Consider the following 21,644-nt stretch of genomic DNA (forward strand, 5'->3'; position numbering starts at 1 on the left):
TGTAATTTTTCTGTCCTATTGCCGTCTGAGGGGTGAAATTTGGATGGAAAGGGGTGTAGGATTGCCAGGAGAAGGTGTAACACCTCTGATGTGGTTGGTGGATGGATCCAAGAATTAGAAGTGGGTGAAAAAGGGAGCTGTTGGAGCAGGAGAGCGTTCGTGATGCGCCACAGGACAAGATGGCGGACCTATTCTGCCCACCCAGTGGTCAACAGAGCAGCTGGTGGACTTTTTAAATGATAAGTTCAGTCAACTAATGTGGCAGGGGGATGGGAACCGATGCAGGAAGTCGGTGGAAAACACGGACAGAAACAAAAGGTAGTAAGGGGGAAAGTAAAGGCAGAAAAGCCATAGTCAAAAATCAAAAGGGCCGACAGTACAAGGTACAGTGACTGAGGGGAGCTCAGTGAATAGGCCCAGTAATACTAAAAGGAATAAAACGGGAAGTAAAAACATAAATTGTAAGCGACGTGGCAGGTTGTTACATTAAGATATGGGTTCAACGACAAGGAAAATTAGGAGAAACTTTAAGAGGAAAAATAACTTAGGAGAGATCAAGGTGTTAAGATTCAAAACAGGTATAAAAGCCAACATAAGTGTACTTTATCTGAATGTTCATAGTATTCAGAATAAGGTAAATGAGTTGATGGCACAATGAGTTCATTGTGATTGACTATGATTGAGTGGCCATTACTGAAACATGGTTAAAGGATGGTCACGACTGGGAGTTAAATATCTGAGGGTATCAAACTATTCGGAAGGACAGAGTGGATGCTAAGGGAGGTGGTGTAGCTCTGTTATTTAAGGATGACATCGGGCAATAGTAAGGGATGACATCGGTGCTATGGAGGATAAGGTTGAATCCATTTGGGTGGAAATCAGGAATAGTAAGGTGAAAAAGTCACTGATAGGAATAGTCTCTAGGCCACCAAATAGTAACATTATGGTGGGGCATGCAATAAACAGAGATAACTGATGCATGTAGAAATGGTACAGCAGTTATCATGGGGGATTTTAATCCACATGTCGATTGGTTTAACCATGTCGGTCAATGCAGCCTTGAGGAGGGGTTTATAGAATGTATCCGCAATAGTTTTCTAGAACAGTATGTAATGGAACCCAAGAGGGAACAAGCGGTCCTTGATCTGGTCCTGTGAAATGAGACAGGATTGATTAATGATCTCATAGTTAGGGATCCTCTCAATATAGTGGAATTTAAAATACAGGTGAAGGGTGAGAAAGTAAAATCAAACATTAGTGTTTTGTGCTTAAACAAAGGAGATTACAATGGGATGAGAGAAGCGCTAGCTTAGGTCGACTTGGGAGCAAAGACTTTATGGTGAAACAGTTGAGGAACAGTGGAGAACCTTCCAAGCGATTTTTCACAGTGCTCAGCAAAAGTTTATACCAACAAAAAGGAAGGACGGTAGAAAGAGGGAAAAAATCGACCGTGGATATCTAAGGAAATAAGGGAGAGTATCAAATTGAAGAAAAAAAACATACAAAATGGCAAAGATAAGTGGGAAACTAGAGGACTGGTAAATCTTTAGGGGGCAACAGAAAGCTACTAAAAAAGCTATAAACAAGAGTAAAATAGATTATGAGAGTAAACTTGCTCAGAATGTAAAAACAGATTGTAAAAGTTTCTACAAATATATAAAACAAAAATAGAGTGTCTAAAGTAAATATTGGTCTTTAGAGGATGAGAAGGGAGATTTAATAATGGGAGTTGAGGAAATGGCTGAACAACTGAACAGGTTTTTTGGGTCGGTCTTCACAGTGGAAGAACAAATAACATGCCAGTGATTGATGAAAATGAGGCTATGTCAGGTGAGGACCTTGAGATGATTGTTATCACTAAGGAGGTAATGATGGGCAAGCTAATGGGGCTAAAGGTAGACAAGTCTCCTGGCCCTGATGGAATGCACCCCTGAGTGCCAAAAGAGATGGCTAGGGAAATTGCAAATGCACTCGTGATAATTTACCAAAATTCACTCGACTCTGGGGTGGTCCCGGCGGATTGTAAATTAGCAAACGTGACACCACTGTTTAAAATGGAGGTAGGCAGAAAGCGGGTAATTAAAGGCCAGTTAGCTTAATTTCGGTAGTAGGGAAGATGCTCGAATCTATCATCAAGGAAGAAATAGCGAGGCATCTGGATGGAAATTGTCCCATTGGGCAGACGCAGCATGGGTTCATAAAGGGCAGGTCGTGCCTAACTAATTTAGTGGAATTTTTTGTGGACATTACCAGTGTGGTAGATAACAGGGAGCCAATGGATGTGGTATATCTGGATTTCCAGAAAGCCTTTGACAAGGTGCCACACAAAAGGTTGCTGCATAAGATAAAGATGCATGGCATTATGGGTAAAGTAGTAGCATGGATGGAGGATTGGTTAATTAATAGAAAGCAAAGAGTGGGGATTAATGGGTGTTTCTCTGGTTGGCAATCAGTAGCTCGTGCTGTCCCTCAGGGATCAGTGTTGGTCCCACAATTGTTCACAATTTACATAGATGATTTGGAGTTGGGGACCAAGTGCAATGTGTCCAAGTTTTGCAGACGACACTAAGATGAGTAAAACAAAAAGTGCAGAGGATACCAGAAGTCTGCAGAGGGATTTGGATAGGTTACGTGAATGGGCTAGGGTCTGGCAGATGGAATACAATGTTGACAAATGTGAAGTTATCCATTTTGGTAGGAATAACAGCAAAAAGGATTATTATTTAAATGATAAAATATTAAAATTTGTTGCTGTGCAGAGAGACCTGGGGTGCTAGAGGGATGGAGTTTAAGACTAGGGAGGTTATGCTGCAATTGTATAAGGTGCTAGTGAGGCCACACCTGGAGTATTGTGTTCAGTTTTGGTCTCCTTACCTGAGAAAGGACGTACTGGCGCTGGAGGATGTGCAGACGAGATTCACTCGGTTAATCCCAGAGCTGAAGGGGTTGCATTACGAGGAGAGGTTGAGGAGACTGGGACTGAACTCGTTGCAATTTAGAAGGATTAGGTTGGGGTCTTATAGAAACTTATAGAAAATAAGATTAGGTCTTATAGAAACATATAAAATTATGAAGGGAATAGATAGGATAGATGCGGGCACGTTGTTTCCACTGGCGGGTGAAAGTAGAACTGGGGGCATCGCCTCAAAATAAAGGGAAGTAGATTTAGGACTGACCTTAGGAGGAACTTCTTCACCCAAAGGGTTGTGAATCCATGGAATTCCTTGCTCAGTGAATCAGTTGAGGCTCCTTCATTAAATGTTTTTAAGATAAAGATAGATAGTTTTTTGAAGAATAAAGGAATTAAGGGTTATGGTGTTTGGGCCGGAAAGTGGAGCTGAGTCCACAAAAGATCAGCCATGATCTCATTGAATGGCGGAGCAGGCTCGAGGGGCCAGACGGCCTACCCCTGCTCCTAGTTCTTGTGTAAAAAAGGAGGAAGGCCCTGGAGGACCTGACCACAGCAGTGGAGCAGCTCAAAGCAGGAATTGAGAGAGTGGAGCAACAGCTGGAGTCCGAGGGCCAGGCGATCCAGAAAGTGGATGAAGCAGTGGGGGCACAAGAAGCAGTTGGCCTCGTTGTTGGCCAAGGTGGGAGAGATGCAGAAGACTCAAAAGAGGCTGAAAGAGAGGGTGGAGAATCTGGAGAACCACTCCAGAAGGCAAAATTTGAATTTTGCGGGTTGCCCGAAGGCATCGAAGGCTAGCATGTATGCGGCCAAAATGTTAGAGAAGCTGAAGGGGAAGGGAGCCTTCGACGGGCCTCTGGAGGTCAACCAAGCACACACGGCCCTGATGAGGAGGCCGCAGATGGGTGAGCCACGACGGCAATGCTGGAGCTGTTGCACCGCTTCCTGGACAAAGAGAAGATTCTTCGGTGGGCAGACGAGAAACTGCACCTGGGAGGGAAACGAGCTGTGGGTGTACCGCAGAAACGAGCACAGAACTGGCAAAGAGCAGGGCTGGTTTTAATCGGGTCAAGGCTGCCCTCTTCAAGGGGGTGAAGCTTAGAGTGCTGTACCGGCCCATCTCTGGATGACTTTCCCGAATCAAGAATTTTATTTTGGGACGCCAGAGGGGGTGATGGAGTTTCTGAGTGACACTGGCAGGAGAAGGAGGACATTGAACTTTTGAGGAGTTCTGAGAAGGTTTTTTTTTGTTCTTGAAAACGTTTTCCCCACTGAAATATTTTGGTGGGTTTGGTGACAGGGTGTTTGGGAGCATCAAGGATGAGTGATCTTTTTCTGTTTCTTGAGGGACTGTTGTCATGAATGGGGGTGTAGGGGTTTGGCGGTCTTGGGTGGAGGTTGCCATGCGAGCTGGACAGGCTAGTTAACAAGAGCAAACAGCGGGGAGTGGTCGTTGTGGCACAGGTGGAAAGTTGGAAAAGGAGTGATGACGATGGACATGACAGCGTGGGCCTGGAGGGTCGTGTGACGCGAACCGGGGGCTGGCCAAGGGGTATGGTTGATCCGGGGGGGGTTAGAGGTGGGGAACATTGTGGCCGATTCAGGGGGGAGGTTTGTGATGGTGAGTGGGAAGCTGGTGGGGATGTCGATGGTCCTGGTAGACATTTATGCCCCTAATAGGGATGATGTGGATTTTATGAGGCGGATGCTGGGGAAGATTCCTGACCTGGACTCACATCGGTTGGATCATGTGTGGTGGGGGGATGTTAACACGGTCATTGAGCCAAGTTTGGACCGGTCAAGCTGCGAGGGAGCCGAAGGGGTTTATGGAGCATTTGGGACGGGTGGACCCATGGAGGTTTGGGAGGACAGGGCAAAGGAATTTTCGTATTCCTCCCATGTGTGTTAAGTAATGGGTTAAAAGACATTGCAATTAGTTGTCTCATTTATGTTAAGTGTTCAATGATTGTCTCATTTATGTTAAGTGTTCAATGATTGACACTGATATGTAAAGGGGCTTCAGGTGGACTCTGGAGCTTGTGATGATCTGTAGAGTTCTGTGTAGAGTGAGTTTGAACCATTAAAGGTGTGTTGGTGGAAAAAGGAGCTGAACTCTTGCCTCTTCATACCACAGCATCTAGAACATTTTAAAATGGTAGCAGAGGATGGTTGCTGTGTAAATGCTTGAAAGATACAATTTTCCCAGATCAAACCAAGGAATGAAAAAAAAAAAGGGAAACATAGCTGAACCCAGGACAAAGATGGCTGGTTATGATTATCCTCCCCTATTTTCTGAAAGGGAATCATACGACCAATGGAGAAGTGCGGTAGTTATGTGGACTAAGGTGACTGCTTTAGGAAAGAGAAAACAAGGTATGGCTTTGGCTCTTTCTTTACCATATGGCAGTAAAATCCGAAACAAAGTGCTTTCTGAGCTGGAGTTGGAAGAGTTGGACTCAGAAGGAGGTCTGGCGACTTTATTACTTTATATGGACAAGATTTATAAGAAAGATGACTTGTTAAGTGCGTATGAAGCATGGTCGGATTTTGATAAGTTCCGGAAAATGGAAGATTTATCTATGGAAGACTATATAATGGAATTTGGCAGACTATATAAAAGGCTGCAGAAACACAGGCTGGAATTTCCACAGTCTGTATTGGCCTTTAAATTACTTGACTGTGCTAGAGTGAGCAACATGGATAGGCTCCTGGTTTTGACAGGAGTTCAGTTTACGGATAACGATACCTTATTCGAACAGATGACAACAGCTTTAAAAAAAGTTTTGGGGAAACATTCGATTCCAATGGCTCTGATGACCCAAATAGGTCAGCCTGCTATAAGGCAGAATATGGAAGATACACTACTAACAGGATGGCGAAATCGTATGGCTACAAACAGGCCTCAAGACTATAAAAGAAGACCGAGACAAGGAAATCATGAAGACAGAAACCCAGTTAGAACCCACAATAGGAGGATTAACCCCAGAAATGCACAGGACATGATAAATCGATGTTTTCGATGTGATTCTCAATACCATTATGCATTCAACTGTGCAACTCGTTATGATAGAGTATTTGAAGCGACACATGACACGAAAGAGTCAGAAGAGAAAAAAGATAGTGACCAGAAATAGGCATTGTCCTATTAACAAGCTGTTTTACACCGTAATGAGGGTGTTGGTTGCAGAATCTTTTAACTGTGCTGTATTGGACAGTGGCTGCACATCTACTGTGTGTGGAATTGACTGGTTAAAATGTTATCTGGACTCATTGGATGCTGAAAATCGTAACAAGGTTAAGGAATTCAAAAGTTCCAGAAGTTTCAGGTTTGGGGATGATAATACTCTGAAGTCGCTGAAAAGAGTGGTGATCCTTTGCAATATTGCTGGAGTGAATCATTTTATTAGCACGGATGTTGTATCAAGTGAGATACCTTTGCTTCTGAGCAGATCGTCGATGAAGAAAGCACACATTAAGCTGGATATGGAACAGGATAAGGCAACAGCTTTTGGAAAGACGGTGGACTTACAATTTACACAGTCGGGACATTATTGTATTCCATTATTGACAAATAATGTTTCAAGTAGAGTGGTTAAGGATGTATTAATGACAGTTGATAATGCGACTTTAGCTGGTAAAAAGCTTATTGTAGTAAAACTGCATAGGCAATTTGCTCATCCATCTCCTCGGAGGCTGAAAAAGTTATTAAAGGATGCAGGGGTAAGGGATGATGACTATTCTAAGCTGATAGAACAGGTTAGTGATTGCTGTGAAGTTTGCAGGAAGTACAGAAGGACACCAGCACGACCGAAAGTAACCCTGCCTTTGGCCAGGGATTTTAATGACATTGTGGCCATGGACCTTAAGATCTGGGATAAAGCAAATAATATATTTATTTTGCATTTTGTAGATTTAGTCAATCAACAATTGTACGAAGTAAAGAAGAGAGAGTAATTTTGGACAAAATTGTGGAAAAATGGATCGGGACAGGAATGGGTTCACCAGCAAAATTCTTTACGGACAATGGGGGAGAATTTGCTAATGATGAGTTTAGGGATATGTGTGAAAACCTGAATATCAGAGTTATGAACACGGCTGTCGAAAGCCCGTTTCGTAATGGTGTCTGCGAAAGAAATCATGCTGTTATCGATGACATGCTTCGGACAATTTTGGGAGATCGACCAAACTGCACGCTAAATTCAGCTTTAGCATAGGCGGTACATGCAAATAATTCATTGCAGATGGTTGGGGGCTATAGTCCTTATCAATTAGTGTTTGGTAGAAATCCTAAAATTCCCTCCATTTTGGATGACCAGCCTCCAGCTTGGGAAGGGACTACAATTAGCTCAGGTTTTGCTGAACATTTAAACGTGTTACATAGCAGTAGAAAAGCTTTTTTGGAAGCAGAAATCTCTGAAAGAATTCGCAGAGCTTTAAGACATAATGTACGGCCATCAGATGCCATTTTTCAACAAGGAGAAATGGTATACTATAAGAGAGACAATTCTAATGAATGGAAAGGCCCAGGGAAGATCATAGGCATAGATGGCAAAACATTTATTTTGCAACATGGTAATCAAACTGTTAGGGTACATTCATCAAGGATAATGGGTACCGATTACAAATTTTCAAATTTAGACAGAGCAGACAGACAAGACGAGGAACCAGAGTCATTTGGTACGCCTGTGTTACAGAACTATCAGGACCAGTTAACTGATATAGACAGGGTTTCTGTAGAGGAACACAACACTTCTGATAAATTAGATTAGGCCATTTTTCTGAAAAGGCAACTGCCAAAGGTTGGTACAAAAGTGACATACATGCCTGAAGGGTCTAGTCAATGGAAGGATGCAACTGTTATTAGTAGAGCAGGGAAGGCCACTGGAAAGTATAAACATTGGTTGAATGTACAGCATTCAGGGGAGGAAGTTAAGACAATGGATTGGGAAAACGAAGTTCAAAAATGGAGGGCACAGAAACGCAGTGCCAGTTCAGATAGTACATCGGATAGTGAACAGGTTCGCAGGAAAAGGTCGAGATCTATTGAAAGGACATCCCGCTATAGAAGAGAAAGATCTAGCAGTACAGAACGAGATACCAGGCAGGAAAGGGGACGTAGTTTATCAAGATCTCGGAACAGGAGTAAGACTACGAATACTAATAGAAGTAGAAGCCCACATGCACGTGAGATTTTGGTGGCTTCAAATAAATTAGATGAAAAAGTTATCAAAGATGCTAAACAAGGGCAGCACGGTGGCCTAGTGGTTAGCACAACCGCCTCACGGCGCTGAGGTCCCAGGTTCGATCCCGGCTCTGGGTCACTGTCCGTGTGGAGTTTGCACATTCTCCCCGTGTCTGCGTGGGTTTCGCCCCCACAACCCAAAAATGTGCAGAGTAGGTGGATTGGCCACGCTAAATTGCCCCTTAATTGGAAAAAATAATTGGGTAATCTAAATTTATAAAAAAAAAAAAAAAAATCAAAGATGCTAAACAGCAAGAATTGCGTAGTTGGAGTGAATTTGGGGTATACACGTAAGTATCGGATCGGGGACAAAAAGCTCTATCCCACAGATGGATTTGTACAGAAAAGGTTCTTCCAGATGGAACTTATAAGGCAAAGGCCAGGCTTGTGGCAAGGGGCTTTGAAGAAAACTTAAGACGATCAGGACTTCAGGGTAGATTCACCTACAGCAGGAAAGGTTATTTTAAAGATCTTCTTGGCTCTATTAGCCACAAAGGCATGGGAATGCAAATCTATAGATTTAAAAGCTGCCTTTTTGCAGGGGCATCAGCTCCAGAGAGACATTTTTCTCCGTCCTCCTAAAGAAGCAGCTAACACAGAAGGGTAACTGTGGAAGTTGAACAAATGTGTATATGGATTAAATGATGCATCCAGAGTCTGGTACTTTTCGATGAGGTCAGTATTGTTATAGTTAGGCTGTTGCCAGTTGAAAGCAGATGCTGCAATGTTTTACTGGCACTATAAAGGAAATCTTGCTGGCATCTTCATGATGCATGTCGATGATTTTTTGTGGGGTGGGACTAGTGATTTTGAAGCTATTGTAATCTCTGGTTTGAGGAAAGAATTCAGGGTTGGAAGTCAGGCATCCGGTGCATTTAAATATAATGGACTGGAAATCGGACAGACTCCGTTAGGGGCAACTTTACGTCAGCAATCTTACTTGGAAAGCATCAGTCCAATAGCAATTAGTCATGGCCGGGTTTCACAAAAAGACGCAATGGTTTCGAAGATAGAAAAAGAGCAACTGCTAATTTTAATTGGCAACTGAACTGATTAGGAAGACAGACTAGACCGGACGTGAGTTTTGATGTTTTAGAGTTGAGTACAAAGATGAATGATCCCAAAGTGGAAGACATAATAAGAGCAAATAAAGTGTTGGCCAAACTACAAATGCAGGAGTGTGTTTTGAAGTTCCCTGTTTTAGGTGATCCTAGGCATTTGAAACTCAGTTTATAGTGATGCGTCCTATGCAAATTTATGTGATGGAGTTTCAAGCGCAGGAGGTTTTATAATTTTTCTTTTGGGGAACAATGGTAAATGTTGCCCTCTTGTGTGGGGAAACAAAGAAAATAAAGAGAGTGGTCTAAAGCACTTTGGCTGCTGAGACATTAAGCTTAATGGAAGCGGTGGATATGGCCTTTTATATAAATCAGATATTGACAGAAATTTGGGATTAGAGGATTTAAGTAATATACCTATTGACTGTCACATTGACAATAAATCTCTGTGGGAAAATGTGCACTCTCCAAAAAGTGTCAATGAAAAGAGGTTACGGATTGACATCGCAAGTTTAAAGCAGATGTTGGACAGAGGGGAAATAACAAAAATTAAATGGGTTGACAGCAGCTATCAACTGTCAGACTGTTTCACGAAAAGAGGGGCTAGTTCACAAACTTTTAGATATCGTGAATGATGGGTGCCTGTTTCTGTGAATGTTTTTTTTTCTTCTACTTAAAAATAAAAAGGGGGGGGAAATCAGATGTGTGTTTTAGTTTCTTGAAATTTTAGTTTTACCTAATTGTTTTTTTTCTCCAAGGAAGGGGAGACTGTTAAGTAATGGGTTAAGAGACATTGCAATTAGTTGTCTCATTTATGTTAAGTGTTCAATGATTGACAATGATATGTAAAGGGGTTTCAGGTGGACTCTGGAGCTTGTGATGATCTGTAGAGTTCTGTGCAGAGTGAGTTTGAACCATTAAAGGTGTGTTGGTGGAAAAGGAGCTGAACCCTTGCCTCTTCATACCACAGCATCTAGTACATTTTACAATGTGCACAGGGTGTACTCCCAGATTGACTGCAGTGGAGACTGGATGTAGGGACGTTTGCAGATGAGAGATGTGCAAGTGGTGAGGACCGCCATTCGGGGATAAACAAAGCTCAATGATACACGGGAGAGGGAATGCAGCAGTTCCTGGACGGGTTTGAGTTTTCCAGCATGGATGAGGAGTTGGTGCAGGGATTGGGGGCCCCTATCGGGTTGAGGATGGGTATGGGGGTGAAGTAGGCTGGGAAGGCCCCGGGCCTGGATGGGTTCCCGGTGGAGTTTATAAAATGTTTTGGGGGTGGCACCTGGGGCCGTTGCTGTGAGGGAGGGCATACAATGAAGCAAGGGAGAAAGGGGAACTCTTCCCCCCCCCACCCCCCACTGTTGCAGTCATCCATCTCCCTGGTATTGAAAGACAAGGATCCGGAGCAGTGTGGATCATTCCGTCCGATATCGTTTTTGAATCTGGACGTTAAGGTGTTGGCTTCACGAATTGAGGGCCGGAGGTGACAGGCGAGGACCAAACGGGGTTTGTGAAAGGGGGACAGTTGTCGGCAAATGTGAGGAGGCTGCTTAATGTGATTATGATGCTCCCGGAGGGCAGGAAGTTTTGTGGGTGGCAGCAGACGGGGATTGAGCGATTCGGGGACCTGTTCGCAGTGAGAAGCTTTGAGAAATTAGAGGACCTGGAGGAAGACTGAGCTGCCCAGGGAGAATGGTTTCAGGTACTTGCAGGTCTGGGATTTCGTGAGGAGAGAGGTGCTGTCTTTTCCCAGGTTGCCGCCCTTAGGGCTGCAAAGTAAGGTGTTGTCAAGGGAGGAGATGGGGGAGGGGAAGGTGTCAGAGATCGACAAGGAGCTGATGGATTGGGAGAGGGCCCCGGTGGAGGACATTCAGCGGAAATGAGGCCTGGACGTGAGAGGAGGCTCTGCGGAGAGTGAACGAGTCCTCGTCTTGTGCAAGGCTCAGCCTTACTCAGTTTATAGTAGTTCACAGGGCTCATATAACGGCTGTGCAGATGAGTAGATCCTTCGAGGGAGTAGAGGATAGGTGTGGGTGGTGCGCGGGGGAGGCCCGCGAATCATGTCCACATGTTTTGGGCATATCGGAAGCTAAAGTGGTTCTGGCAGGGATTTCAGACGTAATGTCTGTGGAGCGGGGTTAAAAGTGGCCCTGAAACCAGAGGCAGCAATATTTGGGGTGTCAGAAGAGCCGGGAGTCCAGGGGGCAAGAGAGACCGATGTTTTGGCCTTTGTCTCCCTGATAGCCCAGAAACGGATTTTGCTTGGATGGAGGGACTCTGAGATGCCAAAAGCGGGGTTGTGGGTGAGAAACCTGGTGGAATTCCTGAGGCTGGAGATGGTAAAGTTCATCCTGAGGTGGGTCGGTTGATCGGTTCACTCGGATGTGGAAGCCATTCATTGACTTCTTTAAGGAGGCTTGAGGTGCAAGCGGAAGGGATCACAAGGAGGTTAAAATAGGGCAGGCAGGACAGAAGAAGGGGGTATGGCAGGGGCTGAGGGGTGGAGTGGGTGCTGATTATTTATTGCGTTGGATAATTTCACTTCTGCTTTTGTTTGTTTACGCAAATTCCTGAATCAGAGAATTTACAGTGAGAAGGAGACCATTCAGCCCATTGAGTCTGCACCGGCCCTTGGAAAGAGCACCCTACTTAACCCCACCTTTTTGGACACTTAAGGGCAATTTTTTAGCATGGCCAATCCACCTAACCTGCATATCTTTGGACTGTGGGAGGGAACTCACGCAGACACGGGGAGAATGTGCAGACTCTGCACAGACAGTGACCCACGCCAGCAATCGAACCTGGGACCCTGATGCGGTGAAGCAACTATGCTAACCACTGTGCTACCATGCTTCGCAAATAACATTTTTTAAAAATGAAATGTGTGGACAGTTATTTATTCTTGGAAAAGTTGGCACAAGAAGTGGGTGCAAAAATATATTAATATATTAAACAGATAGATGTAAGATTTATTTTTAAGGTAAAAAGTGCGGGATCAAATGATATCATGTTCAAGAAGGCAACCCTACATCAGCAAATTTAGTGGCTTCCTATTCACTATTTCTAGGAAGAAACCTGGGCATTGGATAACTACTAAAAAGTACTCCAGGCTGAGTGCGGTTAAATACTTAATACAAGGTGAATAATTGAGATACAAGAGAATTTGTTCATTTTTGTCTGGTCGAGGACCAAAGTAACAACAACTATAACTAAGTTTACCAACCTTGTGGATTTCTTCCAGTTCTGCAGCCATGGCTTTAAATTTTTCCATATGTATGGCAGCTAATTCAATTCGGATCATCTCCTGTGCATTACTCAATTCAGTTTCATGATCAGTTTTCAGCTGATTTACTTCCCTATCTAGTTTCTCAGTGCTCTCTCCCTTAATTGTATCTAAATCTTCCTCATAGGTTTTCACTGCTTCCTGCAGCCTGTAAATCTCTGACTGGTGTTTACATGCTACATCTTCCAGATCTGCTGAATGTTTCAGTTTTAAGGTTTCAAATGCAGCCAACTTCTCTTTCTCTAAAGCTTCCATTTCTTCTTGATGCTTGGCATGCAACCCAGCTTTCAGATCCTCTACTTGATTCAAGTGGTTTTCCATCAGATGTTTGCTTTGGTTTTCTAACTCCTCTGCGTGTCTTTTCTTCAGCTCCTGTAGAAGGATCTCCTGTTCAGACATAAAATTGTCCATCATCTGTCTGTGCTCTTCCATGAACCTAAAAAGTTAATAGGAATGACAAGAGAAAATAGATTTTTATAATATTTTTAACACCAAAACATGCACTTCAATATTTTAAATGAGTTTCCATTTTAACTCCACCGTCACACATTATGAAAGGAAGCACAAGAAACATAGGACATCACAAACAATCAGATTGACAAGTGGAACAAAGATACTCGCTCCTATTTGAAATATAATTCATGTGTTTTACTTTCTGGTGGTTAAGGGTAGAGAAAATAGACTGCATCTAGAGATTCATCTGGAGATTAAATGAATTGAGATTAAATGAATCGAGTAGAATCTATTAAGCAAAATTGTGTACTGTACAATGACTTGCTTGACTGTGACTTACTTTTCTCATTCTATGGACAGGTGATGAATATTTTGTAAATGCAATCAGTAGTCATGTTAGGACCTGGAAACACATTACTTTCTATGTTGCATGTGAGGGGAATGCTGGCAGTTGTGGAATGGTCAGGTAGGGCGTCAGCAAGTCTGCAACTATCAGCTTTCCGCATGTGCACAAAGTGAAAATTATTCCATAATATCTGGAGAACAACCAACAGACAGAATGATGCTTTGAAATGTTAAACTAAAGCTCTTAATTACCATGGGTTGTAGAGAAATTTCAGTTTTCTGTATTTTAAAATTCTACTGCACTTGTTTACCTCCAAGGGGATAAAACCAGTTAGGATACAGACCAAACCAATATAAATTATATGTGCCATCATAGAGAGTTGCTTTTATGACGCAAGTGATCTTTTCTCATTGCATATTTCATGCTTCAGCGTCCAGTAAACCACCAATAAATCTTGAATGCAATTAATTGATGTCAAATAAATGTACACATGTTATCTATTGTTTCTCAGGCTACACAGGCAACTGGCGCACTAAAATTTAGGGAATTTGATCACTCTAACAGCCAGCTGCTATTTGTACTAGCTGTGTTACTTGTACTAGAGCACAGACCATTGTTCTCACACAGGGCACCATTTCCTCCGCAAGCTATGTATGGGTAGTACTTACCTGTTCTGTACCTCCAGGTGTTTTAGAGCGGATTGCTCCTGCACATTGACTTGGAGTTTCTCAAACTCCTCCGCCATCAGAGACTTGGCCATGGCAAGTTCAGCATCAAACTGCACTTGGATTTTCTGGCGTATCACTACAATTTCTGGTAACTGTTCATTCGTAAGGCTATCCTGGAGCTGCTGAAGGTGGGTTTTTTCTTCTTTTAGCTGTGCCTCAAGTTTGGAAATCGTGGCACGCTGTTCTTCTTGAAGCTTATTCATTTCTACATTTCTCTGGTTAAACTCCTGCTCTAACGCTCGTCTCTCTTCCTCAAAGTCACGGAGAAGCTGATTGCGTAAAGCTGAGATTTTCTCTTCATGGTTGGCTTCTAGCTCCTCTCTTAAAATCTTCAACTCACGTTCTTTCTCAATTGCACATTCCTGCATTTTAGCTTCAAATGCTTCCCCGCTGGCATGAAGTTTGCGATTTGTTTCTTCCAGTAACTGAGTTTTATCCTGAAAATAAGTATAACAGGAAATTACAAAATTAATTTTCTATTTGCAAGGAGGGGGAAACTAAATTAAATTAATCTGTTTGTGACGGTTGAGTGTAACAACATTAATGTGAATAACAAAATCGTAAAACAGTTAAAGCACAGGAGGCCATCATTTGGACCCACCAAGTGGCTCACCGGAACATGGTGATATAGTGGTATTGTCACTTGACTAGAAATCCAGAGGCCCAAGCTAAAGCCCCAGAGATATGGATTCAAATCTGATCACAGAAAATATTCAATCAATCAAAAACTAGTCTCATGAAACTAGCATGATTGTTGTAAAAAATCGATCTGGTTCACGAATGCCCTTTAGAGAAGTAAACCTTACATTCTTACCTGGTCTGACATTTATGGATTCCAAATCCACGGTAACGTGGTTGAATCTTATCTGCCCGTTAGAATTGTCTAACAAGCCACTCAGTTCAAGAGCAATTGGGAATAGGCAATGGCTTTGTCAATAATGCCCACATCCCAAGAACGAAAAAAAAAAGTTTGTGTGAGCTCTTTGAAAGTGCAACGCAGCTACTTTCACTATCCACTCTTTTCCCCACAGCCTTCGGGCACTTATCTAATTCCATTTGAAAGCCACTGAATCAGCAATACATTCTAGATTCTCACTATTCTGTTGTCTGGTTCTGAACCAGTCCAACAATGAGAAGTTTCTCCCCATCTACCTGGACTCGCCATATTTTGAAAGCCTCTATCAAATCTCAACATTCTCTTCTCAAAAGGAGAACAATCGCAGCTTTGCCAGTCGAACAACTTAATTAAAGTATCCTATTGCTAAACCATTCTTGTAAACCTTTTCTTCAGTCTCAATTTCTGGTGATAGTCTGTCAAAAATATTAATTACAAGCACCAACTCCAAGAAATACCTCAACTACACTTCTACTTAATAGATTACTTTTAATGTTTCAGAACCCTTGCTTGGATTTCACTGTTTTCGCTCTGGGCCAATATCTGTAAGTTTACCTCAGGATAAGCTTGATACACAGTGAGTGATGAAACATTACCTGGTACAATCTGACCGTGTCATTGAAACTGACCACACCAGGACAAGTTTTACTTGAACTCAGATTTTGGAGATTGAAGTTTAGAATGTAAAGCTGTCCTAGGTTATCTTCCTGCATGAACTTCTCAGAAAAACAAGGCAGATTTCGGGTAATATTACTACAGCTTTATTTATAATAAAGGGAGAAGAAAGCAAACTAAGATTTACCTGGTTCATTTCTTTAAGCTGTTCACTGAGCTCCATTATGGTTGTGGCATGATCGCTCTTCAAACATTCAATCTCTTCCTGCAGACAAACAACTTTTCTTCTTTCAGAATCTAATGCAGCCTGATTTGATATCTTTGTCTCCTCCAACCTTTGGAGACACTCTTCCATCACCACCTCTACCTCACGGGCAGTCTCCTGTGCACACTGGAGTCGTAACTTGGTAATCTCTACAAAATAAATGTAATGCATTTGAAAAGAAAAGATACCAAAACAAAAAATAATTATTTTAATTTTTTTTTAAACTTTAAAATTCATTTTTACAGGATGTGGGGTTCGCTGGCTAGGCCAGCAATTTTTGCCCATCCCTAATTGCCCTCGGGAAAGTGGTGGTGAGCTGCCTATTGAACAAACAGGAGTCCAACAATTCTTTAAAAATATCCATTCATGCAATTTGCTAGCCACAATGGCTAGCATTTAGTGCCAATCCCCAGCTGCCCGAGAAGATGACCTGCTGCCTTCTTGAACTACTAGTCTATATTTTGTCAGAACAACTATAATGCTGTTTTAGGAAGGGAGTTTCAGGATTTTGACCCAGTGACAGTGAAGGAACAGCAAAATCAAAGGATGGTGTGTGACTGGAAAGGAATTAATGCAAGTTTAAGAAGCAGTTTCCAAATTACAACCAGGAAATAAAAGTATGCACATAACTGCACAGTATTGAAAGACATTTTGGTGGTCAATGCATTCTCAAATTTTCACTCAGTTGTTCTAACACTGAAAAAATGCGCAAATTTCAAAATTCCACCGTACAAATATATAACCCACCCAACACTCCCCACCCAAAGGAAGGCCAATTGCTTGTAGTGTATGGTACCTACAACTAAAGCCACATCATTAGTAGGAATCCTGTTTAAATGTGCCTGACTGGCAATGGTTTTGAAAGCATCAAGCAGCATGCTAAAATGAAACAGAAAACAAAAGGGTAAATGGTGGGGGGGTGGTGGTGGTGATGATGATGATGATGATGAGAATGTGAGAGAAAGAACAGATGAGAGAAACAAGACACAACGAAAGACAAACAACGGATAAGTTCTGATACTAACATCATCATTCTGGTCCAGAGCTCAGGTGTTCAAATCACACAGGGCAAGTTGTGAAATTGAACGTAATAATTTTGGTGATTTGGTGGCACCTTTTATAAAGGTTTTCCTGTCGCAGTGATACTAAAACAAGATGGTTCACAAGATTTAATGTGATTACCAAAACATTAATGCAGATGGACTCCTCTCCAATCCCATGACCAGGGGATTGTATTGGCAATCTAGTGTCGGCAAGATTGAGTTGCCTAAAGGATATTGGCAAGATTTTTAGACGACCAAGCCAAAGAAACTTCTGCTTTTGAGATGGTCTGTTCGATATAAAAGTCATGCTATTTGAACATAGAAAAATACAGCACAGAACAGGCCCTTCGGCCCACGATGTTGTGCCAAACTTTTGTCCTAGATTAAGAACAAATTAATCTACACCCTATCATTCTACCATAATCCATGTACCTATCCAATCGCGGAAAATGCACTGGCTATATTTCAAAGACTGACCAACCAGACTAACTGATTGAGGTTGCGTCGCTGTGTTGTGTACATCTATGACTTTTAGTTTACAATGACATTGGAGTTTGGAATTTAAGAGTTCTGTTTGACAGGCTTTTCAAAATCAATCTTGCCATAAACCTGGCGAAGAGTGAGTGTGCCACAGCCACAGTCACTTCTTTAGGGCATATATTGGGTCACGGTTAAATGCTGCAGAGGGGCCAAAGTTCAGACAGTTATCGACTTTCCAATATTGAAGTCAAAAAGCAAATGCTGGGGCAGCACGGTGGCCTAGTGGTTAGCACAACCACCTCACGGCGCTGAGGTCCCAGGTTCGATCCCGGCTCTGGGTCACTGTATGTGTGGAGTTTGCACATTCTCCCCGTGTCTGCGTGGGTTTCGCCCCCACAACCCAAAAATGTGCACAGTAGGTGGATTGGCCATGCTAAATTGCCCCTTAATTGGAAAAAATAATTGGGTAATCTAAATTGTTCATAATTTTAGCATAATAGTCACTCCAACTGTTGAAGTAAAATGTGACGTCCGAAAGGATGGAGTCATGCCAAATGGTATTTCAAAAGTTGAAGGTAATTTTAATTAATGAGCCAATTCTTGCAGCCCCAGATTTTAGGTAGCCATTCACGGTAGCTATCGATGCCAATGGCAGACGTGCAGGAGCTGTGCTGCTCCAAGGTGATGCTGGTATGGAACAGTTAGCTAGCTACATCTCCAGAAACTGTGATAAGCTTCAATATAAGTATGATATCTGGCCAACAAAAGGAGGATTCACGTGTTGTACTAGCAATTGAAAGTTTAAAGTGTATGTTTGAATGAGCTGGTCTTTACTGACCATAACCCATTTGTGTTTCTAGAAAGGTTCAGGACAAAGAACCAAAGGCTATTCGATCAGAGTCACCTGGTCAAGGGCCTACAAAGAATAAGAGTTGGAGCTGTCTGAATGCTGGCAGAGGAACATGAATGGAGAGAAAATTAATTTGACGACCTGGTCAGAAACACGAGAGGAAATGTGTTTGATGACCTGGTGAGCAGCCCAAGAGGAAATTCATTTGCCTACCTGAGCGAAGATTTGGTGAAAACCTGACTTTGTACCTTGCTTGGTGTGTGACCTCAAATTGGAATACAAACTGGGGCTGGCTGAGAATCTGACCTAGGTAGGGGGTTAACTTTCCAAGCACAGACTAAGACACTTTGTCTGTTTTGGTTTGATGCCACCAGTAAATAGCTTCGTTATCTGGTCAAATACATAGGCAAAATAATCAATGTAAAGATAGCGCTCAACAAAGAACTAGGTTTTTTGTGTGTTTGATTTCGATATGGTTTTGAAGTGGCTTGCTTATGTGGAATAGACTTTACGCCAATAAATAGACAGTTACCATGCGGTTGACCTGAACCCTGGTGTTTGAAGTGTGCTTAAATTCCCTGCCTACAAATTCCCAGCATAATGCAATGACCTTGCCAATGTTCCAGTATAGGAATAAGGAGCAGAAGTCGGCAATTCAGCCCTCCGCGCCTGCTCGGTCATGGCTGATCTCTTCCTGGTCTGAAAACCAGCTCTCCACATGTTGCCCACATCCCTTTAACCTGTTTTTTTTTCAAATAAGAAATATATATCTCCTTCTTAAAACTATTTAATGATTCAGACTCCACCGCACTATGGGGCAGCGAGTTCCACAAATTCACCACCCTCTGCGGTTCCTCCACATCTCATTTCTAAATCTACCGCCTCTCAACCCATGTCCGTGACCTCTTGTTCTAGATTGCTGTACAAGGGGAACATTTGGTCTGCATTTACTTTATCAATCCCTTTTAATATTTTATACACATTGATTAGATCCCCTCTCATCCTTCTAAACTTTAGCGAGTACAAGCCCAAACTATTTAATCTCTCCTCATACATCAATCCTTTCACCCCTGGAATCAATTTGGTGAACCTCCTCTGAACTGCCTCCAATTACACCATATCCTTCCTCAAATAAGGAGACCAAAACTGGACACAATACTCCAGATGTGGTCTCACCAACACTCTATACATACAGTAATTCCTCACTTAAGTTCTAGCTGTGTCCCTAACAAGTGTAATTCAAAGTTAAACAACTTGAATGAACCAAGTTCTCCCATTAGAATAAATGTACAAGCTGTATTTGGGTTCTGAAGGAGCTTGTGCAAAAAAAAAATTATACTCTGGTACAATGGTGGGAAACCTGTTGCCCATTGGAGTTCTGACTGTGGTCCATGGGACATTTTGTTGACAATGAGAAAATGGAGTTTGCAAGACCAAGCAGAGCGGGGTGGATAAAAGAATGCGAGCAGAGCGGGGTGGATAAAAGAACGCGAGAATGAGCGAGTTTATATAACAGCAGTAGTAAAGGTTTACGGGAGCTGTAGGGTTTATTAATAGTAAAGATTAATAAAGTGTAAAAATAAAATACCTAAAGCACATATCTGTGTAATTAAGTGTATAACTTTAGTTGTAGCTGGTATTAGCTTTGATAAGCAGAGTAAATTGTAATATACACAAGGTAAATATAAACATATATTTTGTTTTTTCCATTTGAAGTTGATGACAGTTCTATTAATATCTGAATGATTTGACATTTTCAGTAACTCATTACGAAATATTTGGTGTATATTAAATTTTTAAAACTTATTCAAGGTTAGTGATTAGTGCACACGGCTGATTTCAACCTTGTGGCCCACTGAAGTGAAGGAGGGCCACTCATGTGACCCATTCACTAGCAGAGGTTGCACGTCACTGTTGATGTGGATATTTTCTGACTTGCCATCTCTCTGACCAGCCAATCTTCCCACTCACCGCTTTTCTCACACCCTCATTGTAAATGAGGTCTCAGGAGAAGGGTGGTGAGAGGGAGGAAGTGAGCAAGGGAGCCAGAAGCACTGAGTGGATGGGTTGGAGAGGAAAGTGGGAAGGAGCGGAAGGTAACCACCAAAAGGAGCCGATCGTGTCAATCAATGCTCACAAGCTTCAGGGTGAAACAACAAAGTGAACCAAAAATGAAGTCTTGATGCTAAGTGTGCATCCAAATTCTATTATATCTGTACCATTAAAGCAAACAATGATTAATGTAACTTGACTTCCTGTGCGATTATAATTATGGAATATGAAAGTTATTATGTATTTATTTAATAAACTGTTAGTTAAAACATTTGTGTTGTTAAGAACTTAATGAATTTCAAAACAGCTGTACAGAAAACGTAATTATTTTTCCAAAGGGCGGTGGGGGGGTAAATGTGATGGAATCCATGGTTTACAGGGCCAGTGACAGCAATGTGACGAGCTGTTGTTTGACCAGATGACTTGTCAAATGTTCTGTTTAGTGCACTGACCCTGATATCAAAGCTTATGTTTTCTGAGTCAGACCCGAATTGAAAGGGAAATGCAAACTGAAACTTCAAATTTCCGTGGAAACAGAAACACATCAAAAGCAGATAAAAGATAAAGGTCATCCAAGTTCAGATCACTGAGTGGTGGAATGCAGGCAAGTTGAAGTAAACAAAGGCTGGATCCAGGAACTGGTAATAAGCAAATACATGGTTCCTGCAGTTGCTTCTGTTACTCAAAATAATTAACTGACCAGGCTCACCCATATTGTGCACAGGGTTGTCACAAAGGGTTCCGATAAAAAGGTGAATCCATGCCACCTAGACTGTTGTGGGCAGAGCTGAGGCGGTACTGGAGAAATGTGTTATTTTAGTGAAGACCATGTCCATGGAACTTAGGTTCAAGGGAAAATGTTGGTGAGAACCAGTGACTAAACATTTGAAGAAAAGGAGCTGAAATTCTACCGAAAGACACAGACCTTTAAACGGCTTTGGAGCCGAAATTGGACTGCCCAGTAAATCCTTGATATCTAGCTTTGTTGCATCTGCTATTAACGCATGATTTGCAATATATATAATGAACATCATTTCATTGCTAGTTTATGTTAAGTTTAATTAATTTTGATTTGATTGTTAGTTATAAAGCAAAATCGGGAATTCTGGTGCCGACATATAGATGGGGGTCGCACGTTTGGTGGCTCCTAGAGCTTTCTTTTTTTGGTCCTTTTCAGCCAGTTTTAGGACGAAATTTTATATCAACAGTCTCCAGTAATTAGAGGATGTCGAAAATCCAAAGGAAGAATACGGTACCAAAAGGACTGAGTACTAGACCATTTGAGAGCTCACGTTTGGTGCAGAGTTCTGTGGGAAGATAGATGGCGGGGGCAAGATAGGCATGTGGGGTTGCGCCCGTTACGGTGGACACGATGACTGAGGTGATAGCCATGGAGTTTGAGCTGCAGTTTGCTAAG

General features: G+C 42.2%; 1 protein-coding gene across 5 annotated transcripts in view; it reads right to left on the minus strand.

The window, feature by feature from the left end:
* Positions 1 to 21,644, minus strand: part of pcnt (pericentrin) — a 352,612-nt gene that overhangs the window by 183,363 nt on the left and 147,605 nt on the right. For all 5 annotated transcript variants that reach the window (XM_038786588.1, XM_038786581.1, XM_038786572.1 and 2 more), the window contains 3 exons: positions 15,725 to 15,951; positions 13,968 to 14,464; positions 12,441 to 12,936 (listed from right to left, as the gene is read on the minus strand). In XM_038786588.1, the coding sequence (XP_038642516.1) occupies positions 12,441 to 12,936; positions 13,968 to 14,464; positions 15,725 to 15,951 (1,220 nt within the window). The remainder of the gene's footprint in view (positions 1 to 12,440; positions 12,937 to 13,967; positions 14,465 to 15,724; positions 15,952 to 21,644) is intronic.

Source organism: Scyliorhinus canicula, chromosome 2 (assembly GCF_902713615.1).
Source record: "Scyliorhinus canicula chromosome 2, sScyCan1.1, whole genome shotgun sequence".
NCBI classification, from domain to species: Eukaryota; Metazoa; Chordata; class Chondrichthyes; order Carcharhiniformes; family Scyliorhinidae; genus Scyliorhinus; species Scyliorhinus canicula.